Source organism: Pan paniscus, chromosome 11 (assembly GCF_029289425.2).
Source record: "Pan paniscus chromosome 11, NHGRI_mPanPan1-v2.0_pri, whole genome shotgun sequence".
In the NCBI taxonomy this organism is placed as follows: domain Eukaryota; kingdom Metazoa; phylum Chordata; class Mammalia; order Primates; family Hominidae; genus Pan; species Pan paniscus.
The window spans coordinates 91567474-91583030 of NC_073260.2; the positions used below are offsets into that span (position 1 = coordinate 91567474).

At 42.2% G+C, this 15557-nt stretch overlaps 2 protein-coding genes across 3 annotated transcripts in view; one reads left to right on the forward strand and one right to left on the reverse strand.

The window, feature by feature from the left end:
- Positions 1–15557, forward strand: part of APTX (aprataxin) — a 71903-nt gene that overhangs the window by 4919 nt on the left and 51427 nt on the right. The window lies entirely within an intron of this gene.
- On the reverse strand, positions 274–14794 carry DNAJA1 (DnaJ heat shock protein family (Hsp40) member A1). The gene is made up of 9 exons (XM_003830111.5): positions 14194–14794; positions 12966–13107; positions 12592–12769; positions 9611–9715; positions 8934–9161; positions 5260–5374; positions 2892–3007; positions 2466–2566; positions 274–905 (listed from the first exon to the last, which is right to left on the reverse strand). Exons 2-9 carry the CDS (start codon positions 13095–13097, stop codon positions 687–689), a joined length of 1194 nt encoding a protein of 397 aa, XP_003830159.1. The 5' UTR covers positions 13098–13107; positions 14194–14794; the 3' UTR covers positions 274–686.

Here is a 15557-nt window from a genome sequence, read left to right on the forward strand (position 1 = left end):
ACTGGTCAAGATATATATGGATATATATATATATATATATATATATATATATATATGAATGGCACAGCAGAAGGAAACACAATTCTGGAAGTGCAAGCCTTCAAGAAGCAGCATATTATGATAAACCCCTCCTACAGAAAGGTATTTTTATCACTGATACCACAGGATAAATTATATATTACGCCATCTTCAAGTAACAGTTGAGGCAACAGAATAAATGCAGAGGCATTACAATGAATCCCACTTAATATAAAGAACTATACAGACCAACACTTCTCTACAAAATTTTTTTTTCCTCATTGCCAGTTAAATACAGAGTTTTACTTTCATAGCTTAACAATGAAGGGTCATACACTGAAGCCAATACATATACCTAGCATTTCAGTCTAAGCTTGTCCACGTACATAGCTGAAGTCAATTACAAGGTTTGGCCTAGAAATGCTAGGGGAACTTCTTTGTAGTTTTTACAGGTATTAAACTTCATCTTGCACACTGAAGTCATCATACATACAGGGCAAAGTCAGAGCTTTTATATTTGCGTTTATTCTTCATTTAACTTTTTAAAACACTACTATAGTTTATTAAAACAAAAACAAGAGCAAGTAGTGAGCATATTATGATTACAGTCCTTCACTCATTCACTACTGCACATTAAATGCCAGCAGTGAGTGTTATTCACTGGCCCATTAAGAGGTCTGACACTGAACACCACCTCTGGGATGATGTTCATCATCCTCATATGCTTCTCCATTGTAGTGGCGCCGTCTTTCCTGATTTGGATCAAAGTCCACCAGTTCTACTTGATCCATCTCATCAGTCTCTTCCACTTCCTTCCTCTCGGGTAGGAGTTTTTCCAGCAAAGACAGTTTATCAGGAGAGAGAAAGCCATTCTCAGGAAAGTTTACCTTCAAAAGAAACTTTCACTGTTCAATCTGATTTCATCATTAGCTCCCTTAGAGTATCATGGACCCATTTTCCCCAGAAAAACACATGTAAACACGTAATATTTAGGTGAATCTGCCAATCTCAGGTTAGAACAGGCTCTTAAAAGGCACAGTGCATAGCACACTCTGAACTAGAGTTCAAGGATTATGACCAGAAGTCAGGCTTTATTAAAAATGATTGTATTAAATAAAACTGCACTTTAACAACCATTGTTCTATCCAGCAAACTGACTTTTTAATACCAAAACCCATCCTGCAACAGCCTAACCCTTCTTACAACATATTTAAACAAAGCTATTCTTACTCTCAAAAGGGTAGTTCTTCCTTACCAAAGATGTTTTTAGGCCAGGCGCAGTGGCTCATACAATTGGGATTACAAATCCCAACACTTTGGGAAGCTGAGATGGGCAGATCACCTGAGGTCAGGAGTTTGAGACCAGCCTGGCCAATATGGTGAAACCCCATCTCTACTAAAAAGCCCAGCGTGGTGGCGGGCACCTGTATTCCCAGCTACTCAGGAGGCTGAGGCAGGAGAATTGCTTGAACCCAGGAGGTGGAGGTTACAGTGATCCAGGATCGCACCACTGCACTCCAGCTTGGGTGACAGAACAAGACTCCTGTCTCAAAAAGGAAAAAAAAAAAAGTTTTAATTAATATTTTTATGGTGACAGGCCAATTTAAGACTCAGGAAAATGACTGGATTGCTTTATACCTATTAACAAATCAAGCATTACACGATTTTGCCAAGAAATCTGCAATTTTTATAAAGCACCTCTCAACTTTAAGATGCCAGTTACAACCTTTCATTAGTAAAATACCCACTTGTCCCACACACCCTTCCCACAACCTATCTTTAAATATCCAATTAATGATGCAAAAAACCCCATCCTCAACTTGTTAACAAAGAATGCTCAACATGACAGGAGTAAGTAGTTATTAGGTAAATTTTCTTTTTTCTTTTTTTGAGACAGGGTCTCATTCTGTCACCCAGGTTGAAGTACAGTGACACGATCTTGATTCACTGCAGCCTTGACCACCTAGGCTCAAGCAATCCTCCCACCTCCTCAGCCTCCCGAGTAGCTGGGACTACAGGTGTGTGCCACCATGCCTGGCTACTTTTTGTAGAGATGGGGTTTTGCCATGTTGCCCAGGCCGGCCTTGAACTCCTGAGCTCAAGCGATCCACCTGTCTCGGCCTCCCAAAGCACTGGGATTATAGGCGTGTGACAGTGGCACGTGGCCAGATCCATATATTTCTTGCTGTGGAAAGATGTAAGTTTCAGGTTCTTTGGCATTCAGAAATTTTATTTTATTTATTTTTATTTTTTAAAGAGACAGGGTTTCACTATGTTGTCCAGGCTGTTCTCAAAACTCCAGGGCTCAAGGGATCCTCCTGCCTCAGCCTCTCAAAATGCGGGGATTACAGGCATGAGCTACTTGCACCTGGCTGAAATTTTACTTTTTTATCAGATTTTAGTAAGCCAATTGTTCTCAAGTATTCTTAAAGTACATTACAGCTTACCTTAAATTCGATGATTAGGCGACCCTTTTCATATGGTCTACGATAAATTGGCATGCCTTCATTTAGTACACACTTGATATCTCCATGCTTGACAATCTGACCTAAAAACATTGAAGCCAAGTTCTTCCTTAAGTATGGTCACATTTTTATGAGGCAGGGAATATAAAGAACAGAGCACTGTCCTAGCTCATTGGCAAGAGTAAAACTTACATGGCAAAGCAATCCTGTTACCTTTCACTTATGGGTTTTCCAAGGGCTGACAAGAGAGCCAAGACCTTATAACTTCATCTAAGCCCAGAGAAGGATATGTAACCGAGAAAGAAAAACAATGGGTTTCCCTCAGTGCCTATACTACACTTTCTTATCAGGAGACAAGGAAAATACTAGAATAGAAAAGAGAAGCTTAAGCTTGCCTAGTTCCCATACCTGGATGAGAGGTGATGACGATGGTTCGGTTGTCAAGAGTAGATATTGGCTTCTGGAAGCCACACAATGCTTCAACGAGCTGTATGTCCATACACATGAAAAGGTCTTCTCCTCGTCTGCATAAAATATGACACATATTTATATTTTTCAAATCACCAATCAGTAGATGTACCAAAGCAGGCTGTTTTTTTGTTTAATAAAAGCAAAGAGTCTTTTACAAAGACACCCTTTTCTTCCCCCATTGTAAAAATCAAGCAGAGCAAAGATCTGGGAAGGGCAAACATGTGGAACCTGCCAGCCCCTTTTCCTAGATAAGGATTCAAAGTCATTCCACACACTCTAGGCAGCCTTTACCATTTACCATCAGTGAATTGTTTCATTACCTAGTTTTAAATCTGGTTTCTCAGAGGGGGAAAAAAAAAAAAAAACAACTCACAAGAGTGAGGGTTAGGCCAGCCACTGTGGTTCGCATCTGTAATTCCAGCAGTTTGGGAGGCTGAGGAGGGTGGATCACCTAAGGTCTGAAGTTCAAGACCAGCCTGGCCAACATGGTGAAACCCCATCTCTACTAAAAATACAAAAAATCAGCCAGGCATGTTGGCGCGCACCTGTAGTTCCAGCTACTCGGGAGGCTGAGGCAGGAGAATCACTTGAATCTGGAGGCAGAGGTTGCAGTGAGTTGAGATCGTGCCACTGCACTCTAGCCTGGGCAGGGTCCTAGATAATTTAGGCTGTATGAAATTAAACAATGAGGATATGTCCCATTTAAAGGGACTCTAACAATTTCCTCATTGATGAACCTGAAATATTATTTCCTGGCATATTGTGAGTGAACACAGCCTTTCATATTTAACGTTAACAGCCCACTTCCTCCTTCTCATGCTTAGACTTTCCTTTTCCAACCCACATTAATAAAACATCTTTAGGCTGGGCGCGGTGGCTCATGCCTGTAATCCCAGCACTTTGGGAGGCCGAGGCAGGTGGATTGCCTAAGGTCAGGAGTTCGATACCAGCCTGGCCAACATGGTGAAACCCGTCTCTACTAAAAATACAAAAATCAGCTGGGCGTGGTAGTGGGCGCCTGTAATCCCAGCTACTCGGGAGGCTGAGGTGAGAGAATTGCTTGAACCTGGGAGTTGGAGGTTGCAGTGAGCCAAGATCTCACCATCGCAATCCAGCCTGGGCCTGTTGAGCGAAACTCCATCTCAAAAAAAAAAATAAATAAAACATCTTTAATACCCTTATCAAATGACAGCATCAAAAGCCTGAGCTTGACAACATTTCCCATTATCTTCAGACATTTGTAAAATATTAGTCTTTTTTTTTTTTTTTTTTTGAGACCAAGTTTTGCTCTTTTTGCCCAGGCTGGAGTGCAATGGCGCCATCTCAACTCACCGCGACCTCTGCCTCCTGGGTTCAAGTGATTCTCCTGCCTCAGCGCCTGCCACCACGCCTGTCTAATTTTTAAATTTTTAACAGAGATGGCATTTCACCATGTTGGCTAGGCTGGTCTTGAACTCCTGACCATCCACCTCGGCCTCCCAAAGTGTTGGGATTACAGGTGTAAGCCACCAAACCAAGCCGAAATATTAATTAATCCTAAACTAGTTTAAGATGTTCCCAATTTCACCTCCACTCCATTTAAAAAAAAAAAAAAAAGGTGGGTTCTTACTGTCACCCAGGCTAGAATGCAGTGGCATGATCATAACCTTGAACTCCTGAGTTCAAGCCACTCTTCTGCCTCAGCCTCCCCAGTAGCTAGGACTCCTGGCCTCAAGTGATCCTCCCACCTCAGCCTCCCAAGTTGCTGGGAATATAGCATGCACAGAGGGTGTTATGTTAGCCATGGATCACAAACATTTGCTGTTAATCATCCATCTTTCTTGTGCTTCAGTGTTCATCATACTTGTTATTTAGCTCAAAATGGTAGACCTGAATTTATACTTAGTATTGAGTTCCAATTTAAATTTCCTACAGAGATGCTTTTGGGTATTTATAATTAAAAGCAATTCAATTTATCATAAATGAGATTGAAAACTGGTGAGAGCTTTAAGGCACTTAAATTGCTTTACAAAGATTGAGGGCAAATTTTTGTCCAGGGATGTTTTCCCCACCCATCTGCTGCTTAGGTTCACACAAAACATCTAATTGAAACACATTTTCAACGTTCCATACTTAAGAGACAAAAAGCTAAAAATCTGATCCTATGTATTCAACCTCTTATGATCTGAACAATGGTTAACAATCTTCCTGAGAAATAGGTTCTAAGAGTAATGGAAAACACTTTAAAAAAAACAAAAAAACAAAAAACAAAACCAACAACCCAAATATGTAAGATATCAATTTGAGTGGTTGATAAAGTCTTTACCGAGTAAAAACAGCATGGTCCTTCTGATCTAACACAATGATAATATCGCCTGGCTCCAGTCCTGGTTCTTGGTCTCCTTCACCATGGAATGTTATCTTCTGGCCATCTTTCATGCCTAAAAACAAAACATTAATTTTGTACTTTTATTAAATATCCAACTAAGGTCAGAATCATAAAATCTATACATAGATGTTTGTTTATGCATAAAAATCACAGAAATGACTAAGAAAGCCCACTTAAGTAGTTCAGTCCAATTTGCTCCTGAAGAAAGGTATCATAGTGGAGAACACAAACTCCAGAGGCAAAGAGACTAGCCTTCAAATCTCAGAGCTGCTATTCACTGGCTGGATTACCCTGGGGAAGTAAGCTGCATATCCTTTCCAAGTTTCAACTTTCCCACAGACACCTACACCTCATTAGCAATATTTAGAGTATTAACTCAACAGGTATATGCTGGTACTAAACCATGACTGGCAAACACTGGTTATAACCAAAAAATGTTAATTAAGTATTTCAGTTTCATTACTTCTATCAAATTACTTCTATTAAAAGTCTAACAGCAATGTAAATCAAGACCCTTCTATTGTAGTATTTATATACAAAACTAAAAAAATTTTAAATCTATTATCTTCTCTTGAGATAGGATCTTGCTCTGTTGCCTAGGCTGGAGTGCAGTGGCACAAACATGGCTCATTGCAGCCTCCATCTCCTGGGCTCAAGTGATCCTCCCACCTCAGCCTCCCGAGTAGCCAGGACCACAGACCAGCTAATTTTTGAATTTTTTTTTTTTTAATAGAGACGGGGGTTCTCATGTCGCTCAGGCTGGTCTTGAACTACTGGGCTCAAGGGATCCTGCCTCAGCATCCTATAGTGTTAGGATTACAGACCTGAGCCCCTGTGCCTGAAAATCCGTATTTTAAAGAACTATTCAGTATAGTCCCCTTAAAAAAAGGGTAATTATACTTTGAGAGGCCGAGTCAGGAGGATACCCTGAGGATAGCACCCTGGAGCACAGGAGTTCGAGACCTTGTCTCATTTAAATTAAAACAAACAAGCAAACAAAACAATCAGTGCTAGACACTCCCTTAGCCCATATGGTCCGTAAAATACAAGGGGAGGAGTATTTTCTAACAGGGCAAAAAAACACGCCTTTTTTTTTTTTTTTTTTAAACTGAGACTTCATGCCCCTCACCTCTGACCCACATATTTTAGTTCAGTAAGGGTTTGGGCAACGTCTCTTAGAACATAACTCATGTAAGAAAACCTGTGTTTGTAGAGTATTACACCAAAGCAGTTATCTCCTGATTACTTCCCAAGATCACTCTGGTTACCTAACAGAGCAATCATGTTTCACCTTTACGTATGGAAAATATTAATCCTGTATAAACAAAGCCAACAGTACAATGAATTCCTACATATCCATCCAATTTGGCTTCAGCAGTTACTAACTCATGACTAATATTTCATGTATTACACCCCTACGCATGCCCCCCACATATACTTTCAAGCAAACTCCAACTATATCCATTAACCCACAAATACTTCAGTACGTACCTCTTAAATAAGGACTTAAAGCGCTATCAGTATCATACACTGACAAAATTAAACAATCTGTCTTTAATCATGTATTGAGGCAAAATAACTTGTTGTGCTAGGGAAGCAATTAAACTCAGCTAGGTTTTCCTGAATAAAGAGCAAGGGTAGGCATAGCACAAATGCCTTCACTTGCTATATAGTTAGGGCATTAATTTCAAGTTCTCACTTACAGTCCATTGTTGATAGGTTCTTGGAAATTGCTTTAAATGAAATGACACATAACAAGACCAATTTTTTTCCCCTCAGCTGTGTTATAGTGACATGACATTATTTGAGGACCTGCATGACATTATTTGAGGTCATTCTGCTAGAAGTCCCAGTTTCCAAGAACCTATCAACAACGTTAAGACTTACTCTATATGCTATCGGTATCAAGAACACCTCAAAGTATAAACCTTAGGCATGGGCCCACTAAGGGGGAAACACAGATTTATTAAGTTCAACAACTGGCCAAGGAAACTTATTTTTACCTTTCAATGTACTACATTCTTGGGTGGAACCCTGGGGGTCAGAGAGGCCAGTATCATGAGTCACATGATAGAATCCTATTGCAGCCACTTATGTTAATGTAGATTTGTATATTAATATGGAAATATGTTCAAATATTAACAGTTCCAGATTGGTATCATACCATAGTACAGTATAATAGTAGACCCATTTATAAACAGCAAAATCTGAAAAGAGATTACCATAATGTTGATTTAAGTTTCCTTCTGGGGTTATATACATTTCTTAAAATTTCTGCAGTGTATTGCTGTAATACATTTTAAAATGTTTTTGCAAGTTGACAAGAGTAAAATTTAAAAATTGACAAATCAATCAAATCCCGAGAATACAAAAAAAAGGTTATATAGTTATTTCTAAATGTGGAGCCCAATGGGTAGGGAAGTGTCAAGTCTAAAAAAAGGAAAGGTAGTCTAAATTATTTCAAATCAATTAACGGAGCATTTAAATATAATAGATGGGCAAGTAAGCCAATTAAGTGGGCCAATACGCTTATTTAAACTAGCCCAGGCCAGGTATGGTGGCACACACCTGTAATCCCAGCATTTTAGGAGGCCAAGGCAGGCAGATCATTTGAGGTCAAGAGTTTGAGACCAGCCTAACATGGTGAAACCCCATCTCTACTAAAAATACAAAAAAAATTAGCCAGGTGTGGTGGTGCACACCTGTAGTCCCAGCTACCTGGGAAGCTGGGGCAGGAGAATCGCTTGAACCCAGGAGGCAGAGGTTAGAGTGAGCCAAGATCGCATCACTGCACTCAAGCCTGGGCAACAGAGCAAGACTCTACCTCAGAAAAAAACAAAAACAAAAACATGCCCATTGGTTTAAAAAATAAACATGAGGCGGGGTGCGGTAGCTCATGCCTGTAATCCCAGCACTTTGGGAGGCCGAGGCAGGTCATCACCTGAGGTCAAGTGTTCGAGATCAGCCTGGCCAACATGGTGAAACCCCGTCTCTACTAAAAATACAAAACATTAGCCGGGCATGGTGCTGGGTGACTGTAATCCCAGGTACTTGGGAGGCTGAGGCAGAAGAACTGCTTGAACCCGGGAGGCAGAGGTTGCAATGAGCTGAGATCGTGCCACTGCACACTCCAGCCTGGGAAACAAGAGCGAAACTCCGTCTCCAAAAAAACCATGAATTTTAATGAGACCCAATTCTTCACCTAACTCCCCTTTCGAATCCTTAAAAGTATGCCTATCCCTTGATCTAGTAACTCCTAATTAAGAATGTGTACAATTAATTCTAATTTTTTAAAAGATGGAAGAACTGTGGTTTAACAGGAGAGAATTAAGTTTGGAACACTATTCAATCATTTACAGGACCACAGATTTCAAAAGATGATCCTGTTATATTAAATGAGGAGATTTCTAATATATTCTGTATCAGTAATATACCAATGTGCAAAATTATGTCTGGATAAAAGAACATTATTTACTAAGCTGCTAAGAGTTATTTCTGATTGATAGGATCATATATAACCTAATTAAGAATGATTTTTAAACAATTATAAAATGTTAATAATAAATCTGCCACAGCATTCAAGACTTCAGAATAAGTAACTCAGAACTCACCTTTGTCAATATGAACTTCTAAAATTTTCTTCTCTCGAACTATCTTCCTTCCGTTGCAGCTTTTACATCTATCTTTAGGACTGATCCGCTCCCCATGGCCCTGGCACTCCATGCACACAGACTGAATTTGCTGAACCATTCCAGGTCCTATCTGATGAATTCTTATTTGCATTCCAGTACCTCGGCAATTGGGACAGCACTCTACTGCTCCTTTCTTACCTCCTCTACCTAAATTTAAAAAGAAAATTAAATAATGTATGAATTAGTAGTGTATACAGTAGTAAATGTTTTAAGAAGACAATTCCTAAATGCTATACTTTTAATATTTTCGAAGTCTGATGGAATGCTACCCTCTGAATGTACAACTGATGAGATCATTCCAATGAGTTTCATTCTTATTAGAACACACTTTCCAATAAATAACTTTTACTTATTACAAAAAAGATACCAAACTAGCTTGATCCCAACTGTATTTAAAATATACACAGAAAAAAGTGCTGATATTTCTTTAGGTGGGAGGTTTTCAGTTGGTTTTCTTCATATCTGCCCTCCCCTCCCCCAAAATCTAGGTAGTGTACATGAGTCAATTTTACATATCTATCTAGAAGTCTTAGCTCCATTTTCAGGTGTCATATTAAAGGTGCTTAAAAACAAAACAAAACAAAAAAACACCGTACCTTCACATTTGTCACAAATCACATTCTTTTGCAGAGCCAGTTTTCTTGTTGCACCATTATATAAGTCTTCTAGGGTTACTGAGAGCTGATGTACAACATTTTTACCTAAAACAAAATATTTCTCATTGCAAATCTGTTTAAGATGCTGGATCTTACTTGTGCTAAAGGCACTATAAAGAATGTGGCAAAGAATAATAAAAGATGAGCCTCACAGGGTACATCTGTTGACTACCTACTATATACACAGAATGTTCACGTTATCACAGATGATCCTCAAACTGTGATGTAATCACAGATGAGGGAAAATCAGGTCAGAGATTAAATATTTGCTTAAGGGCACAGACGTGGCCATCTTGGAAATATGGTAAGCAAAAGCATTACCTTCAAAGTCACTTGAGAAAAACCAGTGTTATTTAAAAGGGCACATTTCACAATAATCCAAACATTCATTTCTGTCACAATATATTTTTTGAAGCTTTCACTTCGTACCGTATTGAGCAACATGGCCAATTACTTCATCCAAAAATTCTGTAGCACAGTAAATTCTCATTAATCAAGATTGGCCAGGGAAGCTGATGTATTTATTGAGTCACCACAGAAGAGTATCAATTTCTACTTCTTCCTGATTTAGTAGAAAACAGCCCATTTACTGCTGGGCCAGCACTGGTTGTTTTGAAGGCCAAATTTCTCATACCTTTTATAATAGCATTGCCCAACAGAACTTTCTGCAGTGATAAATGTTTTATATCTGTTCTGTCCAACATAGCAGCCACCAATCACATGTGCTTATTGAGCATGTAAATGTGGCCATTTAGACTAAGAAACCGTATTTTTGTTTTTGTCTTAAATTAATGGAGCCACACATGGCCAGTGGCTACTAAGGAGTGCCTTACTTCACTTAAATCAGAATAGGAAATGGAAGGTCAAGACCTCATAAGGACACTGAGGTTAGAAGTATGAAGTCACCTGCTAATAAGTTAGTAAGTTCCTAACTAGTGATCCTTCCACAAGGACTTATTCACAACAATATTATTGCCTTTCCACCAACTGAAAAAAGTTCTCAAACTCGTTTCTGTACAATATGCCTAATGAACATTTTAACTTTCTAATCAAGCATGAAATACCATTAATTATGTCCTTCTGCTTATAGTTCCACCTTTAGTTTTGGCACGCTAAAATCTAGCTGCCCTTATTTTGAACAGTGTTGAGTATAAGGAAGGAAAAATAAAGCTTCTAGAGCTTGATGAAGCGCATTTCCCCAAAAATAACCTCTCAGTATGATCATAAGCCACATAAAAGAGCTTGCCAATGTTAACCTGCAGGTTCTTTGTAAGGTAAGTGAAAAACCACCACTACTTTTTTGTGGACAAATTCTAACAATTTACTAAGCAAGTCATTTGGATTGTGGACTTTCTTTTTAAGAAGTTTAAGTATCTTAATAAAAACATAATCCTTTCCTTGAAGATCTTTAAAGAAAAACTGAATAAACAATTTCCCAGATCTTTCTGAACCTTAAGAAGCTCAAAGTGAAATTTAATGGCTTGGCCATTCATTCTAAAACTGGTTCTGCTCATCAGCCCTTATTTGTATACACTATACTGGAAATAAAGTGAGACTGATTTCTCTTGAACATTTTACTCCTATAAGCAGTATTTCTAGAGCCCATAGGCCACTTTCCTGATAAACATATTAAATACATAATTTTGACACAATAAAGCTGAAACAAGATTAGATAAATGGCAGGCAACGAACCAGTTTTCAGCCCTGGCTCTGTTGGCTTGCTATATGAGCTTGAAGAAGTTTTAGGTTTCTGAACTTTAACTTACTCCCATTTGAAAAAGGCCACTGTACCTACCATCAAATTCCTTTGGGAAGTGAGGGAACACCAAATAAGATCTGTAAAAAGGGCTTGGAAAATTATATTGCTATATACTTTGTCCTTTTTTTTTTTTGAGACAAGAGTCTCGCTGTGTTGCTCAGGCTGGAATGTAATTGGGCGATCTCAGCTCACTGCAACCTCCACCTCCCGGGTTCAAGCGACTCTCCTGCATCAGCCCTCCTGAGTAACTGGGATTACAGGCACGCACCACCATGCTTGGCTAATTTTTGGATTTTTTTGGTTTTTTTGTGACAGAGATTCACTCTTCTTGCCCAGGCTGGAGTGCAGTGGCGTGACCTCCGTTCACTGCAACCTCTGCCTCCAGGGTTCAAGCGATTCTCCTGCCTCAGCCTCCAGAGGAGCTGGGATTGCAGACGCCCACCACCACGCCCAGCTAATTCTGTAGTTTTGTAGAGATGGGGTTTCACCATCTTGGCCAGGCTGGTCTCGAACCGTGACCTCAGGTGATCCACCCACCTCGGCCTCCCAAAGTGCTGGGATTACAGTATGAGCCACAGCACGCGGCTGTTCTCATAATTTGTTTGATAATATCTAAGATTTTTGGAAGCAGTCATTTGCTACCACTCTGTTGGCTATTTTTTAGGCCCCTTAAATCTCATTTTAAAAAAAGCGACACCACTGGCTGGGCATGGTGGCTCACACCTGTAATCCCAGCACTCTGGGAGGCCAAGGCAGGTGGATCACCTGAGGTTTGCAGTTCAAGACCAGCGTGACCAACATGGTGAAACCCCATCTCTACTAAAAATACAAAATTAGCCAGGTTTGGTGGCGCATGCCTGTAATCCCAGCTACTTGGGAGGCTGAGGCAGGAGAATCGCTTGAACCCGGGAAGTGGAGGTTGCTGTGAGCTGAGACCACGCCGTGGCTCTCCAGCCTGGGCAATAAGAGGGAAACTCCGTCTCAAGAAAAAAAAAACAAAAAAAAAACTACAACAAAAAAACACGACACCATAAATCAGAGGCAATTTGTGGTCAGTTTGCAACATTATACTAACAAGCATTTAAAATGGGTGATTTCTCAAAGATCTGCTCTGACCAACAGCTAACTTTAGTTAGCTGCACAAAGACTAGATTCTTCTTACCTCTCCTTTCTCTCTGCATCCTTCCTCCTCCTCCAAAAAACATATCAAAGATGTCCATGGGGGAGCCAAAACCGCCACCTGCTCCACCCTCTTTAATTGCCTGTTCTCCTCCTTTGTCATATAATTCCCTTTTCTTTGCATCAGAGAGAACTTCGTAAGCTTGAGAAATCTGTTTAAACTGTTTGAGAAAAGAGGAGTGAATTTCATTTTTTAAAAAACAAGTGTTACCAAACTACATTACACTTGATCTTAGCTAAAAAGGCCGAGAAGTGATCATAGTTACTATATTAGATACTCGATTTCAGGCCATAATAGAAATACCATACGTCTGGCAAAGAACTATTCAGATATGTTTAAGAGTAGATACTATTCACCTTCTCTCCTTCATTTGGATTCTTATCAGGATGGTACTTCAAGGCCAGTTTCCTATAAGCCTTTTTCAATTCTTCCTGAGTAGCATTGGGTTTGACCCCCAAAACATCGTAGTAAGTTGTTTCTTTCACCATCTTCTACTGCCTGAAATAAGAAAATGCAACTTTAACCGGCTTTCAACTGGTAGCTTTTAATAAAAAAGAGAGCTAAGGCCGAGCAATCTCTTCGCAAAATCCGATAAGAACACCACCTTCCCTAAATTTCACCAAAAAGGTAACAATTCCTGCGATAATTCAGCTATAAACTCGAACAGACAAAACAAATAATCATTATCGAGAAATAATCTGAGAGCCGCCTTCTAGCAGCTGGTTCCAATTTTCCTACACCAAAGCTTCCATACTAATATAACACAACTATTATCTGGATTCTTCACGTTTGCCCTAGAGGCGGTGACAGTTGTAACCAAAAGAAACACTGATATGTTCAGTCTATCGGTCATTACACTATCACTGTCTTTGGCAAATGTGATAAACTCCATATACTCTCCAGAAAAAGACGTCTGGGCACACAGTGGTGGGGGGGAGTGGTTTATAGAACAGGTTACTGGCTCCACACAGCAAGCCCTCCACCGCCCACGGCTTACAGCTTCTCCAGCCGAATCCCTCTCGCCCCTCAGGCTGGCAGAGTTTACCTGCCAGGTTTCCCCTTGCATTTGGCGCTGACCGGTTTCCTTCCTTTCTCCCTCCCACCCTGGACCCAAGTGGCGGTGGGGAAAGCCCAGCCCTCAACAAACAAAGGGAGGGGAAACAGAGAAAGCGAAACCAAAAGCCGCAGTCTCCGCCCGGCTCCCCCCGCAGCCCCTCGCCCCTGCCTCCCTGTGCGCGTGCGCAGGGTCGCCAACCCCACTCCCCCCCAACCCCGAGCGAGCACGGACGGGGAGGGGGGCCGCGGGGGCGCGCACGGAGGGGCAGCCGAAGACAGTAGCTCCTTGGAGATCCCAGGCTGGGGAAGGAGGGAGGGCTAGAAAAGGTCTCGGGCCCATTCACTGTGCGTGCCGGGGATGGGTTGCCAGGGCACCACACCAGCCCTCCAAAAGGGAAATCGTGGGCCCAGGAACTGACAGCGGTCCTACCCACGCGGCCAACTGCCTCCCGACCGCGGCTCCATCGGTTTCCCGGCGCCAATGGCGCCAGCCAGGGGACTAGGGGCAGCGCGAAGGCTCAAACTCACCGGTGCGGGCTGAGGCCGGTGTGTGAGGGAGCGGGAAGGAGCGCGGAACTGTGCGCAGCTGGGGTAGTTACCGCTCCTCCGCCTCTCACCGAGCGTTCTGGAAAGTTCCGCCCGGCGCGCCGCAGCCGTCGTCTTTTGTAGCCGAACCCGGGCGCGTCACCCGCCGGAAGTCCCGCCCTTCTCGGCCGCTGCCACCGCCCCGCCGTTACCTGGGCAACGGCGCGGGGGCGCACGGGTCGGGAGGAGCTGCGCCGAAAGGCCTTGTGGGGGTTGGTGCTAGCGCGGCTTCCCGGCGCTCGTGGAATCTTCTGGAGCCCTTTTCCTCCACTCAGCGAGCCTGAGAGTGCGGAAGTCTCCGGCTGGTGGGGCATGGCCCAGGAGCAGTGCAAGTCCTAGGGTTCCCAAACCTGTGGGGTGGCCGCCTCGGCCCGCGAGGGCGGGAAGGGCTCATGTACAGTGACCCAGCGGGAGCTGTGTGTGAACGGGAAAGCTCTTGGAACAGTCTTGCCACCACCCCCCCCCTTACGGGCGCCTTTTCTCTTTTTGGGAACGTGGCGAGCAAAAAATGCTTGAGCCAGGTGGGTCTAGTCCCCAGACCAATAGCATAGGCCTTGGGTCTTGCTGTTTTTCACGCGTGGTCCAAGGCGGCATAATTAATCAAATTGTGAAGTTGTTAAGGCTTTTTGTGCAAGTCCAGGCCCCTAGACACATGTTATCTGCCCTGGACCTCGCAGATTCCTGCAGATTGAGCTCAGTGTGTCTGGGACTGAGCTAAACAGTGAGACGTTTGGACCGTGTTTGATGTACAGAGGGCCGTGGACTCCTCTGGTCAGGTTTTCACCCAGTTTGGCTACAGAGTAGCAGCAAGAGTGTCTAACTAAAACAATTTGTTTAATTATTTGACCTAATTTTTAAATCCTACGGGTCAGGGAACCTGGATGTACAATCTGCAACGTAAGACCTCGGACTTGAAAATGGTACCACGGGGGCTTCATGGGAATTGGGGTCCGCTTCTTTATCCAGGGACACAGCAGGTATGTCAGTATCTAGCACCAAGAAAGATGGAGTTTGCCACGCTTGGTGGCTCACGTGTGTAATCCCAGCACTTTGGGACGCCGGCGTGGGCTGATTGCATGAGCTCAGAAGTTTGATACCAGCCCAAGCAACATGGTGAAACCCCGTCTCGATTTAAAACAAAAACAGAACTGGAGATGCAGAGTTGAAAAGCCCCAGTTAGACTTTAGTGAGAAGCCAAACAAGTCAACAGACTACCAGAGAAACCATGAGGTAGAAGTCAGTAGGGGAGAGCCTCCTATATTAACCTGATAGATCAGAGAGAGTTTCTTTGGGAAAGTGGCAATTGA

Excerpts from the sequence above, each read along its gene's own strand:
- DNAJA1 (XM_003830111.5), bottom strand. The coding sequence starts at position 13,097 with ATGGTGAAAGAAACAACTTACTACGATGTTTTGGGGGTCAAACCCAAT. Across the intron at positions 12,770-12,965 it reads ATCCAAATGAAGGAGAGAAG|TTTAAACAGATTTCTCAAGC; the intron begins GTGAATAGTATC and ends TTTCTCAAACAG. Across the intron at positions 9,716-12,591 it reads GATGCAGAGAGAAAGGAGAG|GTAAAAATGTTGTACATCAG; the intron begins GTAAGAAGAATC and ends ATTTTGTTTTAG.